The sequence below is a fragment of the Bombina bombina genome, chromosome 8 (assembly GCF_027579735.1).
Source record: "Bombina bombina isolate aBomBom1 chromosome 8, aBomBom1.pri, whole genome shotgun sequence".
NCBI classification, from domain to species: Eukaryota; Metazoa; Chordata; class Amphibia; order Anura; family Bombinatoridae; genus Bombina; species Bombina bombina.
The window spans coordinates 113,719,155-113,736,654 of record NC_069506.1 but is presented as its reverse complement, the minus strand read 5'-3'; the positions used below and the strand labels follow the sequence as shown (position 1 = coordinate 113,736,654).

Below are 17,500 nucleotides of genomic sequence, written 5' to 3'. Positions count from 1 at the left end.
GAAACCCACAATTTTTCTTTCATGATTAAGACAAAGAATACAATTTTAAACAACTTTTCAATTTAATTCTAATGTTTAATTTGCTTCCTTCTCTTGTTATCCTTTGCTAAAAGGTTTATCCAGGCAAGCTCAGAAGCAGCAGAGAACCTAGGTTTTAGATGTTGATTGGTGGCTGCATATATATATTAATTTTGATTGGATCACCCATGTGTTCAGTTAGAAGCCAAAAGTGCATTGCTGAACCTTCAACAAATGATACCAACAGAATAAAACTAATTAGATAATAGAAGTAAATTAGAAAGTTGTTTAAAATTATTTTCTCTATCTGAATCATGAAAGAAATAAACTGGGTTTCATGTCCCTTTAACACATTGCTACTTTTGTGTCTCTCACATAAAATGTGTTGTACATGGACTGTGATAACAGCAGAATGAATTTTTTGTAAATTGACTCAATATTCAGAGAGACATATTGAAAGGGACATGGTAATGCATAAATAAAATGCTCTAATTTGTTACTGCCTGTTGTTTTTGCTTTTTCTAAGACCTTGAAGGCTGCCTCTTATCTCAGTGCATTTTGACAGTATTTTACAGCTAGACCAGACATCCTCAAACTTGGCCCTCTAGAGGTTTTGGAAGTACATTTCCCATGATGCTCAGCCAGCTGATATGCTGGCTGAGCATCATGGGAAATGTAGTTCCAAAACCTCTGGAGGGCCAAGTTTGAGTATGTGTGAGCTAGACAGTGCTAGTTCATGTGTGCCATATATACAACATTGTGCTCACTCCTGTGAAGTTAATGGTGTTGGCTATGCAAAACTTGAGAATGGATAATAAAGCGATTATTTATCTTTTAAAACAAACATTCTGGAGTAGACTGTCCTTTTAATATCCCTTGACCACTATATTAACAAAAGGAATATACAGTTACGCATCCTACAAGCAGCATACAGACAGTGACCGCCAGCTACAGACATACAGCCCTAATTGGTTTATAGGCTGCATCCAACTTGATGTGTTGCTGCTCCCAAGTTTGACTTCAGCTATGTGTTTAATTCATTTGATCACAATCTTGCATTTGTTTTCAGCAAAGAAGGCAGCAGCATAAATTTTCACCAAGTTTATTTTGGCACAAAAGCCCACAACGTTTCGGGGTATTACCCCTTAATCATATGGATACAGAGTAGCACTAAATCACATCCTTATATACATACACAAGTGTAATTTTTAAATACTATTTTTATGAGGTAATTTGTACTTTGTTCTTTATGTGTCATTTGTTAAAGAATTGAAAAATAATGATGCAATGATAGGGAATCACCACTAGAGGTTGTAATAGAAATGAAAAGGTTAAAATATATCAGCTGTTTGTTAATTGTTCCCTGATTACACTTGTGTATGTATATAAGGATGTGATTTAGTGCTACTCTGTATCCACGTGATTAAGGGGTAATACCCCGAAACGTTGTGGGCTTTTGTGCCAAAATAAACTTGGTGAAAATTTATGCTGCTGCCTTCTTTGTTTGAATCTACTTGGGGGTTTGCAGGAACCCTGGCAGCGTGCAGCTGGTTTATATGAGTGCTGGACTCTCTTTGATTGTGATTTGTTTTCAGCAGCCAGTATTGTCATTGAGTATTTCCAGTGACCACAATCTAAAATGCTTCTGCTGATAATACCCCTGAAGCTCAAAATCTTTGTCTCCAGAAAAATAAAATTGTCATCTGCATTGTTAATCTCACAGTTTCATAATCCAAAAACCAAATGCCCAGGAATAACAACAAACTTTATGGGGATTTCATAGATTTCGCGATTACATCAGAGACTGAAGGTTCAGTATGTTGAGTGATCCCTTTTAATAGCGTTAAGTGATACAAATAGGTGTCATTTTCAGTTAAAGGGCCATAATACCCAAATGTTTAAACACTTGAAACTGATGCAGCATAGCTGTAAAAAGCTGACTAGAAAATATCACCTGAACATCTCTATGTAAAAAAGAAAGATGTTTTACCTCAAAAGTTCCTAAGTTGCCACATCCCATTGTAAAGGACTTCTAAGCAGCAAATTAGTATGTCTGTCCCGGGACAGCCGAAGGGATGAGCCTTGTGCACTCATCTTATTTCCCTATTCAGTGTAAGGAAGTTTACAATGAAATCTCATGAGAGTTAAGTGAAATCTCATGAGATCACAGCAAAAGAGTTCATGACCACAGCACTGTTGATGCTGATTGGCTGCTGTTCATTTCTTCATTTTTTATTTGTTTTCACCTGCAGCTGGGCTGCAGCTGAGTACAACTTTTTACACAGAACTTACTCTGCTGAGCTGAGGAGATTGTGAGGTAAAATATCTTCCTTTTTTACATAGAGATGCTCAGGTGATATTTTCTTGTCAGCTTTTTACAGTTATACTGCATCAGTTTCAAGTGATTTAGCATTTGAGTATTATGTCCCTTTAACCCGTTGTGCTCCAGAACAATAGATGTGTTGTATCTTTCTAAGAGGATTGAATAAGAACATTATCAGTAAAGTGGGCATCTGTTTTCATCGGGTTATTGGTTTTGCTCATTTTATTAATGTAAAAGTGTTAATTGTTCATTTTTTTTAACTTTAATTGACCAAACAGGTAGTATTTGTATTGCTTTGATGACGTTGCCATGCAATATAGCAGTGCAAATGTCAGTGTATTTTACACACGCATACAAAACTAATCTTACATTCCAAAATGGTTACTTGATAATAAATCCCAAAGTGTCCAGGGCTTATCAAGACCTTTTAGCTGTTGAATTGGATAAGTAATGGCCCCATAAATGTGTTTTTAAGGATTTAGAATTTGGATTGGGATAAAAAAAAAAAAAACAAGTCTGGCACATGTTAAAGGGACACTAAACCCAAGCATTTTCTTTAATGATTCAGATTTTTAATTTACTACTACTATAATTTTTTCTTCATTCTCTTGCTATCTTTATTTAAAAAGCAGGCATTTAAAGCTTAGAAGCCAGCCCATTTTAGGTTCAGCACCCTGGAAAGGGCTTGCTTATTGGTGGCTACATTTTGCAAACCAATAAGCAAGCATAACCCATGTTCTCAACCATTAAGCTTTACATTCCTGCTTTTTAAATAAAGATAGCAAGAAAACGAAGACAAATTGACAAAAGGAGTAAAATAGAAAGTTGCTTAAAATTACACGTTCTATCTGAATCATTAAAGCCCAAAATGTGGGGTTAGTGTCCCTTAACCCCTTAATGACAACTGACGTACCAGGTACGTCCTGCAAAACCTGACAGTTAGTGACAATGGACGTACCTGGTACGTCAGTTGTCTAAGAGAGTGCTGGAAGCGATCGCAATCGCTTCCAGCAGCTCTCAGGGTATTGCAGTGATGCCTCGATATTGAGGCATCCTGCAATACCCTTTGAAAAGCATCCGATGCAGAGAGAGCCACTCTGTGGCCCTCTCTGCACCGGTAGCGATGGTGCCGTTCGTTGGTGGGTGGGAGCTTACAGGGGAGGCGGGTGGGCGGCCCATCGCTCCCCGGCATCCAGTTCCTGCAAGTGCTTTGTGCACGCCGGATGCTGGGAGCGTGTGGAGGGGGGCCTGCGGGGGCGCGCGCGCGCGTGCATGTGTGTGTATATGCGCGCGCGCGTGGAGCAACCACTGACACCAATGACACCAATGAAGAGAGAGGGGGGCAGAAAACATTTTGTTTTGTTTTTAAAAATAATAGGATCTGCTAGGGTAGGGGGATGGGGTTATTGGGGGGGGGGGAGGGGCAGCTACACTACAGAAAAAGCTATGTTTAACAAAAAAAAACCTAAAAAATATAAACCTTTCTTTTTTGGGGAAAACTGGGTACTGGCAGACAGCTGCCAGTACCCAAGATGGTGGCAAATAGGTAGGTTGGGAGGGTTAGAGAGTTGTTTGGGGGGGGGGGGATCAGGGAGGTTGGGGGCTAAGGCAGGGGTCCATCACAGATTAATAATAAAAAAATAAAAAAATAAAATAAAAAACACCTTTTATTTTAGTACTGGCAGACTTTCTGCCAGTACTTAAGATGGCAGGGACAATTGTGGGGTGGGGGAGGGAAGAGAGCTGTTTGGGAGGGATCAGCGGGTGGGATGTGTCAGGTGGGATGCTGATCTCTACACTAAAGCTAAAATTAACCCTGCAAGCTCTCTACAAGCTACCTAATTAACCCCTTAACTGCTGGGCATAATACAAGTGTGGTGCGCAGCAGCATTTAGTGGCCTCCTAATTGCCAAAAAGCAACGCCAAAGCCATATATGTCTGCTATTTCTGAACAAAAGAGATCCCAGAGAAGAATTTACAACCATTTGTGACATAATTGCACAAGCTGTTTGTAAATAATTTCAGTGAGAAACCTAAAGTTTGTGAAAAATTTAACTTTTTTTTTTATTTGCTCGCATTTGGGGGTGAAATGGTGGCATGAAATGTACCAAAATGGGCCTAGATCAATACTTTGGGTTGTCTACTACACTACACTAAAGCTAAAATTAACCCTTCAAGGTCTCTACAAGCTCCCTAATAACCCCTTCACTACTGGGCATAATACACGTGTGGTGCACAGCGGCATTTAGTGGCCTTCTAATTACCAAAAAGCAATGCCAAAGCCATATAAGTCTGGTATTTCTGAACAAAGAGGATCCCAGAGAAGCATTTACAACCATTTGTGCCATAATTGCACAAACTGTTTGTAAATAATTTCAGTGAGAAACCTAAAGTTTGTGACAAAATTTGTGAAAAAGTGAACGATTTTTTTTTTATTTGCTCGCATTTGGCAGTGAAATGGTGGCATGAAATATACCAAAATGGGCCTAGATCAATACTTTGGGTTGTCTTCTAAAAAAAATTTCCTCATATTTTATAATTTTTTTTATAGTAAATTATAAGATATGATGAAAATAATGTTATCTTTAGAAAGTCCATTTAATGGCGAGAAAAACGGTATATAATATGTGTGGGTACAGTAAATGAGTAAGACGAAAATTACAGCTAAACACAAACACTGCAGAAATGTAAAAATAGCCATTGTCATTAAGGGTAAGAAAATTGAAAAATGGTCCGGTCATTAAGCGGTTAAAGTATAGGACAATTGTTAAATGAAACAATAATGAAATAAGTGCTGCTAATAAACAATGAACTTAGATGATTGTGATGGCGTCAACATAAAAAACGGCTCGTCTGCAGCCAATAATTTTCAGATAATTGTGATCAGCTCCATAGTTAGCAAGAGAGAGACATCAGTGTAATAGACCAGAGTCTAATTCATTTGTGCATTTTATTCTCTGCGTTACCATATCCCTTTAATTCTGGTTCCTACTTTGATTATTCTGCATGAACCTCGGTTTACAACGGTTCAATTTATACCGTTTCAGAATAACAACCCTTTTTTCAGTCATGTGACTGCTATTGAAAAGCATTGAGAAGCAGTGCATTGATTAAAATAGCCAGTAGGTGGAGCTGTCCACTTGTGTTGCAGCAAAGATATGCAAGCCAAGCACACAAGCAGGCTGAAATTAATTAGTGTAGACCCTCCTCTTTTGTCTTCAGATGATCCCATGCTCATGATCCACCTGTATGACCCTTTCTTTATGCAGGGAGCCCATGCATTCAGTCTGCTTTTGTACTGGCAGGAAATGGTATATTAGTGCAATCCGGTGCCGCCTCCTAAGAGATTACAGCTGAGGCCAGTGAGTGACAGGCTGTGTAACTATGCCTGGGGAAGATGAGGATGCGCTGAGGGAACTGAGCGAGGTTCTGCCGCAAGAAGTGAGCTCCCTTTTCTCTGAAACCTACACAGAGGAAAGCCACTACGTGTTCTGCGGTCAGGAACTGCGTATTACCCAGCACTATGGCGCCAACCTCGGGGTGGCAGCGCCCGTGTGGGACGCAGCATTGGAACTGTGTGGTTATTTTGAAGAACAGAAACTAAATTTTAAGGGGAAAAAAGTTCTTGAACTTGGTGCTGGAACTGGTATTGTGGGCATTCTGGCTTCCTTGCTGGGTGGCCAGGTTACTCTCACAGATCTCCCACATGCTCTGCCGCAAATAAACAAAAATGTCTCTGCAAACATTCCTTTAAGAAATGCCCCTAATGTCTGTGCTCTGTCATGGGGTGTCGACCAAGAGCAATTCCCTCAGGACTACGACTTCATCCTAGGAGCTGACATTGTGTATCTGAAGGCGACCTATCCGCTCCTTATCCAAACATTACAGTTTCTTTGTGGACCTCACACTACTGTCCTCTTATCCTCTAAGATGCGTCAGGAGCATGGCACGGTAGCTTTCTTCCAAGACATGTTAACTAAATATTTTATCTCAGAACTTGTTAAGAGAAATGAAGATAAGAATATAAATATATACAAAGTGACACAATGTTATAACTGAAAACAACAGAGTTTCTATGATGTATAATGTATTTCTTATGGTGAAACAAATTTGTGTCTACAAGAAGATGGATGCTCAATGTTTACAAAGCAGAGTTGCATTTGCCTTAAGTCAGATTTTCTGCAAGTAACCTGCACTCTTAAAATATTTTTTGGAATACATCACATATATATTTTTTTAGAAATGTTACAGAAGGCATGTATTGTTTGATATTGCTGCTGTTAAACTTGTATTTTCTACATAAAAATAAAACTAATTTTATTTGGAAAAAAAAAATAGTGTAGCTAGCTAGACCTGAGCTATCGAGCAGCTTTCAAATAAACAATATAATCCTGTCTATAAATTAGTCCAGATTGGAATGCATAGAAAGAACTGTTTGCAAAAAAATGCAAGTAAAGTCTGTGTTGTGTGATTATTTTATTAGGTTTATAATGCTGTTTAGCAAATGTTTTTTGTTCATTTAACTTAGTTTAATTATATATTCTGTGTTGTGGGATTATTTTATTAGGTTTATAATGCTGTTTAGCATTTAAAGTCTTCATGTCAAAGCTTTAAAAATAATGTATTACGTGTTACTTATGACAATTTTGAGAGGGGCCTGGAACCTAACTCCCTCACTTCCCATTGACTTACATTATAAACTGGGTTTCAATTTACAACAGTTTTGATTTACAACCATTCCTTCTGGAACCTAACCCCGGCGTAAACTGAGGGCTACCTGTATTTATATATTATGCCTTCTCTGCCTCCTAAACATTGCATGAGCTCTACTATGTGATTAGGTGTAGAAAGTTCATGTCTCAGTATACCTCATAGAATTATGCCCCATCCAATCTAATCTGTATTACAAAAATGATATACAACAGCAAAATATGTCATATCCATATAGCTATGGAAAAAAGTGTCATTAATCCCCTTAAAGAGAAACTGAAGTGATGTATATATGAATACAACAGCATTACTGATGGAGGCATACACACACACACACACACACACATACATACATATATATATATATATATGCATACACACACACACACACACACATACATACATATATATATATATATATATGCATACAACAGCATAATAGCATTACTGATGGGGGCATATATACACACACACACATTATATATATATATATATATATATATATATATATATATGCATACAACAGCATACTAGCATTACTGATGGAGGCATGTATACACATATATATATATATATATATATATATATATATATATATATATAAATAAATAAATAAATATATGCATACAACAGCATAACAGCATTACTGATGGGGGCATATATATATATATATATATATATATACTAGTCCTAAAGCACGTTCACACGGGCCGTGTGGTTTATTTTTATTTTTATATTCTCTCTCTCTCTGTGCCCTATCTCTCTCTCTCCCCTCTTTCTCCCCCCTGTCTCTCTCACTCTCTCCCCCCTGTCTCTCTCACTCTATCCCCCCTGTCTCTCTCACTCTCACTCCCCTGTCTCACTCTCACTCCCCTGCCTCTCTCTCCTCCCCCCTGTCTCTCTCTCTCTCCCCTGTCTGTCTCTCTCTCTCCCCTCTCTCTCTCTCCCCCCCTGTCTCTCTCTCTCCCCCCCTGTCTCTCTCACCCTCTCCCCTGTCTCCCTCTCCCCTGTCTCTCTCACCCTCTCCCCTGTCTCCCTCTCCCCTGTCTCCCTCTCCCTCTCCCCTGTCTCCCTCTCCCCTGTCTCCCTCTCCCCTGTCTCCCTCTCCCCTGTCTCCCTCTCCCCTGTCTCCCTCTCCCCTGTCTCCCTCTCCCCTGTCTCTCTCTCCCTCTCCCTTGTCCCCCTGTCTCCCTCTCCCCTGTCTCCCTCTCCCCTCTCTCCCCTGTCTCCCTCTCCCCTGTCTCCCTCTCCCCTGTCTCCCTCTCCCCTGTCTCCCTCTCCCCTGTCTCCCTCTCCCCTGTCTCCCTCTCCCCTGTCTCCCTCTCCCCTGTCTCCCTCTCTCCCTGTCTCCCTCTCCCCTGTCTCCCTCTCCCCTGTCTCCCTCTCCCCTGTCTCCCTCTCCCCTGTCTCCCTCGTCTCCCTCTCCCCTGTCTCCCTCTCCCCTGTCTCCCTCTCCCCTGTCTCTCTCACCCTCTCCCCTGTCTCCCTCTCCCCTGTCTCTCTCTCCCTCTCCCCTGTCTCCCTCTCCCCTGTCTCCCTCTCCCCTGTCTCCCTCTCCCCTGTCTCCCTCTCCCCTGTCTCCCTCTCCCCTGTCTCCCTCTCCCCTGTCTCCCTCTCCCCTGTCTCCCTCTCCCCTGTCTCCCTCTCCCCCTCTCCCCTCTCTCCCTCTCCCCTCTCTCCCTCTCCCCCTCTCTCCCTCTCCCCTGTCTCCCTCTCCCCTGTCTCCCTCTCCCCTGTCTCTCTCACCCTCTCCCCTGTCTCCCTCTCCCCTGTCTCCCTCTCCCCTGTCTCCCTCTCCCCTGTCTCCCTCTCCCCTGTCTCCCTCTCCCCTGTCTCCCTCTCCCCTGTCTCCCTCTCCCCTGTCTCCCTCTCTCCCTCTCCCCTGTCTCTGATCAGCTGCTTTCAACGGCTATTTGCTAAGTGGGTTGTCAACGGCTAGTGCGAGGGTGTGATAGGCGGCTAGGCTAGTTGCGTGCGCGTGGGTTCGCGTGCGCGTGCGCATTGTGTGATAGGCTAGTAGGCTAAGTGGGTTGTCAACGGCTAGTGCGAGGGTGTGATAGGCGGCTAGGGTTCGCGTGCGCGTGCTCAAATCAGTTTTGTGAGTGTGCGTGCGCAGCAAGGGGGGTCAAAGTGCTAACAAACATGGTAAGTGGGTGGGAGAGTGCGCGCGTGCGAAGTATCAACAGCTGGCCAAGGGTGCGCGTGCGATCAGCGGCAAGAGTTTGTCTGAACTGCGCATGACGGCTTCAGACAAACTCTTGTCTTTTATAATATAGGATATACACATACACACACACATAGGTGTATATATATATATATATATATATATATAAATATATGCATTCAACAATACAACAGCATAATAGCATTACTGATGGGGGCATATATATATATATATATATATATATATATATATATATATGTATATATATATATATATATACACATACACACACACAGGTATATATATATATATATATATAAATATATATATAAATATATAAATATATGCATTCAACAATACAACAGCATAATAGCATTACTGAAGGGGCATATATGTAAAAAGAGAACAAGCGCTAAACTTATAACCCTATGTGCTATTTAAAAGGAAAAGTCTCACTACTAGTCTAAAGGTTGAAGTGCAAAAGAGATAAGATAAACAGCGCTGCAAGTACTTAAAATACTCGAGAGCAAGGGTTAAACATCAAACAGTTCTAATATTATAACTCTTACATTATCCTTTGATAAGCCTTAGTGCAATAAGTAGTTAGAAAAAGAAAGTATAAATATAAAAAATGTAATATCTGATAATAAAAAAGAAAAAACTTACATGAATTCAAAATACAAAAAATAAAAACTAAGCAATAAAAGACAATCTGCTAGATATACAATCTCAAATGAGGACGTCTCCTCTTAAGAATATAATCAATGCTTGAGGTTAAATACCACCATGACCACCCTGTAGCTGTGTTCTGTATATTTAGTACAACCTTACAATTTTGTTACTGTATAATCCCAGTTTACAATTGCGGAAAACTTCTGTTGTTCAATCAATAATTTGATATATTGCAACAGTTTGTATGTTGTTACAATGCTCACTTATATAAGGAATCAATATTCAACAGTTCTTATGTTGTTACAAAGTTTCCTTGTTTCGATATCCAACAGTTCATATGTTGTGAAAAAAATCCCTTAAAGGAACATAATACTCATATGCTAAATCACTTGAAACTAATGCAGTATAACTGTAAAAAGCTGACAGGAAAATATCACCTGAGCATCTCTATGTAAAAAAGGAAGTTATTTTACCTCACAATTTCCTCAGCTCAGCAAAGTAAGTTCTATGTAAAAAGTTGTACTCAACCGCTGCTCAGCTGCAGGTAAAAAATAAATAAAAAATTAAGAAATGAACAGCAGCCAATCAGCATCAACAGTGCTGAGGTCATGAACTCTTTTACTGTGATCTCATGAGATTTCATTGTAAACTTCCTTAAGCTGAATAGGGAAAAAAGATGAGAGTGCACTTAAGCTTGCTCCTTCCGCTGTCCCGGGACAGACATAATAATTTGCTGCTTAGAAGTCCTTTACAATGGGATGTGGCTACTGAGAAACTTGTGAGGTAAAATATCTTTCTTTTTTACATAGAGATGTTCAGGTGATATTTTCTAGTCAGCTTTTTACAGCTATACTGCATCACTTTCAAGTGTTTAAACATTTGGGTATTATGGCCCTTTAAGTTAGATGTCAATTTAACAGTTCATAAGTGAAATATCCATTCGACAATATGTTGTTACAAACTTTGCTATATGTAAAATGTCAATTCGCTCATACGAAAAAAGACTTTGCAATATTTTTCATGAAAAGACTTAGGGCTTTAAACGGGTCTTAGTTCATAAGTATAGTGAGCGGATCTGTTGTAATTATAATCCGTATGTGTTATCTGTTATATATGTATATAACTATAAATTGGATTATGAGCACATTTCTTATATATAGTGGGGATACTTTACCAGTCCCACCGTGGTCCCAGCTGTAGGTTTATGATGCGTATTAATCAATACGTTTGCTGTCTATCTCCAGACCATTAGGCTTTTGATCTCACCTTTAACCTCTTGGGGTGTGAATATGTCACATTTGAAGTGCTTGGTGTTGCAAATCTTTGCCGAAACTTCGGATTTCCCGTAGGTTTCATGTAGGTCGCTGGTAGTTAAAGGGCTTCCAGTTCTTTTTACCCCCACTATGGAATGTGTTCATCTGTTATAAGCAACAACCGCTGTAGTCTTTTACTCTGCACAGAGTGTTAACTTCCATTGGAATAAAACTGCTTAGATTCCTGCAATAGTGTTTATGTCTTCTTTAAGACCCTTGGATTAACGTCTCTTGGGGTGTGACTATGTCACGTCTGAAGTGCTTGGTGTTGCAAATCTTTGCCGAAACTTCGGATTTCCAGTAGGTTTCACGTAGGTGGCTGGTTGTTAAAGGGCACCAGTTCTTTTTACCCCCACTATGGAATGTGTTCATCTGTTATAAGCGATAACCGCTGTAGTCTTTTACTTTGCGCAGAGTGTTAACTTCCACTGGAATAAAACTGCTTAGATTCCTGCAATAGTGTTTATGTCTTCTTTAAGACCTTGGATTAACGTCAACGCATTTCACCTGTAACTAGGCTTTATCAAGACTGCATGTCCAAGGGAACATTTACTAAATATCCTAAACATTTATTTAAATATCCTGCCCTGAGTTTTCATTAGTCGGTTTTCCTCCAATTATTCATTCTGAGTTTAAGGTGGTATTGTCTCCTTTCAAATTTAAGATGGTATTACATTGATGAATCTCTATATCCTTAGTAGAATTCCTATATCCTTTAAGGTGGATTTTTGTTTTCTTATTTTAGGTGGATTTGTACTGTTAATTTGCACTGTTATTTTCTTACATAAATACTTATAAAAACAAAATTTATGCTTACCTGATAAATTCCTTTCTCCTGTAGTGTGGTCAGTCCACGGGTCATCATTACTTCTGGGATATTAACTCCTCCCCAACAGGAAGTGCAAGAGGATTCACCCAGCAGAGCTGCTATATAGCTCCTCCCCTCTACGTCACACCCAGTCATTCGACCAAGAACCAACGAGAAAGGAGAAGCCAAAGGGTGCAGTGGTGACTGGAGTATAATTTAAAATTTTTTTATAGACCTGCCATAAAAAACAGGGCGGGCCGTGGACTGACCACACTACAGGAGAAAGGAATTTATCAGGTAAGCATAGCATAAATTTTGTTTTCTCCTGTTAAGTGTGGTCAGTCCACGGGTCATCATTACTTCTGGGATACCAATACCAAAGCTAAAGTACACGGATGACGGGAGGGACAGGCAGGCTCTTTATACGGAAGGAACCACTGCCTGAAGAACCTTTCTCCCAAAAACAGCCTCCGAAGAAGCAAAAGTGTCAAATTTGTAAAATTTGGAAAAAGTATGAAGAGAAGACCAAGTTGCAGCCTTGCAAATCTGTTCAACAGAAGCCTCATTCTTAAAGGCCCAAGTGGAAGCCACAGCTCTAGTAGAATGTGCTGTAATTCTTTCAGGAGGCTGCTGTCCAGCAGTCTCATAGGCTAACCGTATTATGCTACAAAGCCAAAAAGAGAGAGAGGTAGCCGAAGCTTTTTGACCTCTCCTCTGACCAGAATAAACGACAAACAGGGAAGACGTTTGTCGAAAATCCTTAGTTGCCTGTAGATAAAATTTCAGGGCACGGACTACATCTAGATTGTGTAGCAGACGTTCCTTCTTCGAAGAAGGATTAGGACACAAAGATGGAACCACAATCTCTTGATTGATATTCCTGTTAGTGACCACCTTAGGTAGGAACCCAGGTTTAGTGCGCAGAACTACCTTGTCTGAATGAAAAATCAGATAAGGAGAATCACAATATAAGGCAGATAACTCAGAGACTCTTCAAGCCGAGGAAATCGCCATTAAAAACAGAACTTTCCAAGATAACAGCTTGATATCAATGGAATGAAGGGGTTCAAACGGAACACCCTGTAAAACATTAAGAACTAAGTTCAAACTCCATGGTGGAGCAACAGTTTTAAACACAGGCTTGATCCTAGCTAAAGCCTGACAAAAAGCTTGAACGTCCGGAACTTCTGACAGACGTTTGTGTAAAAGAATGGACAGAGCTGAAATCTGTCCCTTTAAGGAACTAGCGGATAAACCCTTTTCTAAACCTTCTTGTAGAAAAGACAATATCCTAGGAATCCTAACCTTACTCCATGAGTAACTCTTGGATTCGCACCAATATAAGTATTTGCGCCATATCTTATGGTAAATCTTTCTGGTAACAGGCTTCCTAGCCTGTATTAAGGTATCAATAACTGACTCAGAAAAATCACGTTTTGATAAAATCAAGCGTTCAATTTCCAAGCAGTCAGCTTCAGAGAAATTAGATTTTGATGTTTGAAGGGACCCTGGATCAGAAGGTCCTGTTTCAGAGGTAGAGACCAAGGTGGACAGGATGACATGTCCACTAGATCTGCATACCAAGTCCTGCGTGGCCATGCAGGCGCTATTAGAATCACTGATGCTCTCTCCTGTTTGATTCTGGCAATCAATCGAGGAAGCATCGGGAAGGGTGGAAACACATAAGCCATCCCGAAGGTCCAAGGTGCTGTCAAAGCATCTATCAGAACCGCTCCCGGATCCCTGGATCTGGACCCGTAACGAGGAAGCTTGGCGTTCTGTCGAGACGCCATGAGATCTATCTCTGGTTTGCCCCAACGTCGAAGTATTTGGGCAAAGACCTCCGGATGAAGTTCCCACTCCCCCGGATGAAAAGTCTGACAACTTAGGAAATCCGCCTCCCAGTTCTCCACTCCCGGGATGTGGATTGCTGACAGGTGGCAAGAGTGAGACTCTGCCCAGCGAATTATCTTTGATACTTCCATCATAGCTAGGGAGCTTCTTGTCCCTCCCTGATGGTTGATGTAAGCTACAGTCGTGATGTTGTCCGACTGAAACCTGATGAACCCCCGAGTTGTTAACTGGGGCCAAGCCAGAAGGGCATTGAGAACTGCTCTCAATTCCAGAATGTTTATTGGTAGGAGACTCTCCTCCTGATTCCATTGTCCCTGAGCCTTCAGAGAATTCCAGACAGCGCCCCAACCTAGTAGGCTGGCGTCTGTTGTTACAATTGTCCAGTCCGGCCTGCTTAATGGCATCCCCCTGGACAGATGTGGCCGAGAAAGCCACCATAGAATAGAATTTCTGGTCTCTTGATCCAGATTCAGAGGAAGTCTGAGTAATCCCCATTCCACTGACTTAGCATGCACAATTGCAGCGGTCTGAGATGTAGGCGTGCAAAGGGTACTATGTCCATTGCCGCTACCATTAAGCCGATCACCTCCATGCATTGAGCTACTGACGGGTGTTGAATGGAATGAAGGACACGGCATGCATTTTGAAGCTTTGTTAACCTGTCTTCTGTCAGGTAAATCTTCATTTCTACAGAATCTATAAGAGTCCCCAAGAAGGGAACTCTTGTGAGTGGAAAGAGAGAACTCTTCTTTTCGTTCACCTTCCATCCATGCGACCTTAGAAATGCCAGTACTAACTCTGTATGAGACTTGGCAGTTTGAAAGCTTGAAGCTTGTATCAGAATGTCGTCTAGGTACGGAGCTACCGAAATTCCTCGCGGTCTTAGTACCGCCAGAAGAGCACCCAGAACCTTCATGAAGATTCTTTGAGCCGTAGCCAATCCGAATGGAAGAGCTACAAACTGGTAATGCCTGTCTAGGAAGGCAAACCTTAGATACCGGTAATGATCTTTGTGAATCGGTATGTGAAGGTAAGCATCCTTTAAATCCACTGTGGTCATGTACTGACCCTTTTGGATCATGGGTAAGATTGTCCGAATAGTTTCCATTTTGAACGATGGAACTCTTAGGAATTTGTTTAGGATTTTTAAATCCAGGATTGGTCTGAAAGTTCCCTCTTTTTTGGGAACCACAAACAGGTTTGAGTAAAACCCTTGTCCTTGTTCCGACCGCGGAACCGGATGGATCACTCCCATTAGTAAAAGATCTTGTACACAGCGTAGAAACGCCTCTTTCTTTATTTGGTTTGTTGACAATCTTGACAGATGAAATCTCCCTTTTGGGGGAGAGGATTTGAAGTCCAGAAGGTATCCCTGAGATATGATCTCTAATGCCCAGGGATCCTGGACATCTCTTGCCCAAGCCTGGGTGAAGAGAGAAAGTCTACCCCCCACTAGATCCGTTCCCGGATTGGGGGCCCTCAATTCATGCTGTCTTAGGGGCAGCAGCAGGTTTCCTGGCCTGCTTGCCCTTGTTCCAGGACTGGTTAGGTCTCCAGCCTTGTCTGTAGCGAGCAACAGCTCCTTCCTGTTTTGGTGCAGAGGAAGTTGATGCTGCTCCTGCTTTGAAATTCCGAAAGGAACGAAAATTAGACTGTCTAGCCTTAGGTTTGGCTTTGTCTTGAGGCAGGGCATGGCCCTTACCTCCTGTAATGTCAGCGATAATTTCCTTCAACCCGGGCCCGAATAAGGTCTGCCCTTTGAAAGGTATGTTAAGTAATTTAGATTTAGAAGTAACGTCAGCTGACCAGGATTTTAGCCACAGTGCTCTGCGTGCCTGAATGGCGAATCCGGAATTCTTGGCCGTAAGTTTAGTTAAATGTACTACGGCATCCGAAATAAATGAATTAGCTAGCTTAAGTGTCTTAAGCTTGTTTGAAATCTCATCTATAGTTATTGAGTCAAGAGTCTCTTCCAGGGACTCGGACCAAAAAGCGGCCGCGGCCGTGACAGACGCAATACATGCAAGGGGTTGCAATATAAAACCTTGTTGAACAAACATTTTCTTAAGGTAACCCTCTAATTTTTTATCCATTGGATCTGAAAAGGCACAGCTATCCTCCACCGGGATAGTGGTACGCTTAGCCAGAGTAGAAACCGCTCCCTCCACCTTAGGGACCGTCTGCCATAAGTCCCGTGTGGTGGCGTCTATTGGAAACATTTTTCTAAACACAGGAGGGGGGGAAAAGGGTACACCGGGCCTATCCCACTCCTTAGCAATTATCTCTGTAAGCCTCTTAGGTATAGGAAATACGTCAGTACTCGCCGGTACCGCATAGTATCTATCCAGCCTACATAATTTCTCTGGGATTGCAACGGTGTTACAATCATTTAGAGCTGCTAAAACCTCCCCTAACAGTACACGGAGGTTTTCGAGTTTAAACTTAAAATTAGAAATGTCTGAATCCATTCTATTGGGATCAGAACCGTCACCTGCTGATTGAAGCTCTCCGTCCTCATGTTCAGCATACTGTGACGCAGTATCAGACATGGCCCTATTATCAACAGCGCACTCTGTTCTCACCCCAGAGTGATCACGCTTACCTCTTAGTTCTGGTAATTTAGCCAAAACTTCAGTCATAACATTAGCCATATCCTGTAATGTGATTTGTAATGGCCGCCCTGATGTACTCGGCGCTACAATATCACGCACCTCCCGAGCGGGAGATGCAGGTACTGACACGTGAGGCGAGTTAGTCGGCATAACTCTCCCCTCGTTGTTTGGTGAAATATGTTCAATTTGTACAGATTGACTTTTATTTAAAGTAGGATCAATGCAATTAGTACATAAATTTCTATTGGGCTCCACTTTGGCTTTAGCACATATAGCACAGAGATATTCCTCTGAGTCAGACATGTTTAACACACTAGCAATTAAACTAGCAACTTGGAAATACTTTTCAAAGTAATTTACAATAATATGAAACGTACTGTGCCTTTAAGAAGCACAGAAAAAAGTTATGACAGTTGAGAAATAATAAACTGAGAAACTATAACATCAAATCTTTTCCGGTAAAAACACAATTTTAGCAAAGGATTGCCCCCATTAGCAATGGATAACTAACCCTGATAGCAGAAAAAAAGTACAGAAATAAACGTTTTTTATCACAGTCAGCTACAACCTCACAGCTCTGCTGTGAGTGATTACCTCCCTCAAAATAAGTTTTGAAGACCCCTGAGCTCTGTAGAGACCAACCGGATCATGCAGGGAAGACAAGAGACTTCTGACTGAATTTTTTGATGCGTAGCAAAAGCGCCAAAATAAGCCCCTCCCCCTCACACACAACAGTGAGGGAGATCAGTAAACTGTCTTAAATTAAATAAAACGACTGCCAAGTGGAAAAAAACAGTGCCCAAAACATTTTTTCACCCAGTACCTCAGAAAATTAAACGATTTAACATGCCAGCAAAAACGTTTAACATCAAATAAATGAAATGACATTAGAAAGCCTGTTGCTAGTCACTGCAAATTAGGCTAAAGTCTTATGCATACAGTATTATCCCAGTGAAGTGCCATTCCCCAGAATACTGAAGTGTAAATATACATACATGACAGCCTGATACCAGTTGCTACTACTGC

General features: G+C 41.2%; 2 protein-coding genes across 2 annotated transcripts in view; one reads left to right on the top strand and one right to left on the bottom strand.

Moving 5' to 3' along the window:
- Window positions 1-17,500, bottom strand: part of ACAP3 (ArfGAP with coiled-coil, ankyrin repeat and PH domains 3) — a 302,744-nt gene that overhangs the window by 110,837 nt on the left and 174,407 nt on the right.
- LOC128638524 (EEF1A lysine methyltransferase 3-like) lies at window positions 5,623-6,400 on the top strand. Its single transcript, XM_053690526.1, has one exon. It carries the CDS (start codon window positions 5,726-5,728, stop codon window positions 6,398-6,400), a length of 675 nt encoding a protein of 224 aa, XP_053546501.1. The 5' UTR covers window positions 5,623-5,725.

Excerpts from the sequence above, each read along its gene's own strand:
- LOC128638524 (XM_053690526.1), top strand. The coding sequence starts at position 5,726 with ATGCCTGGGGAAGATGAGGATGCGCTGAGGGAACTGAGCGAGGTTCTG.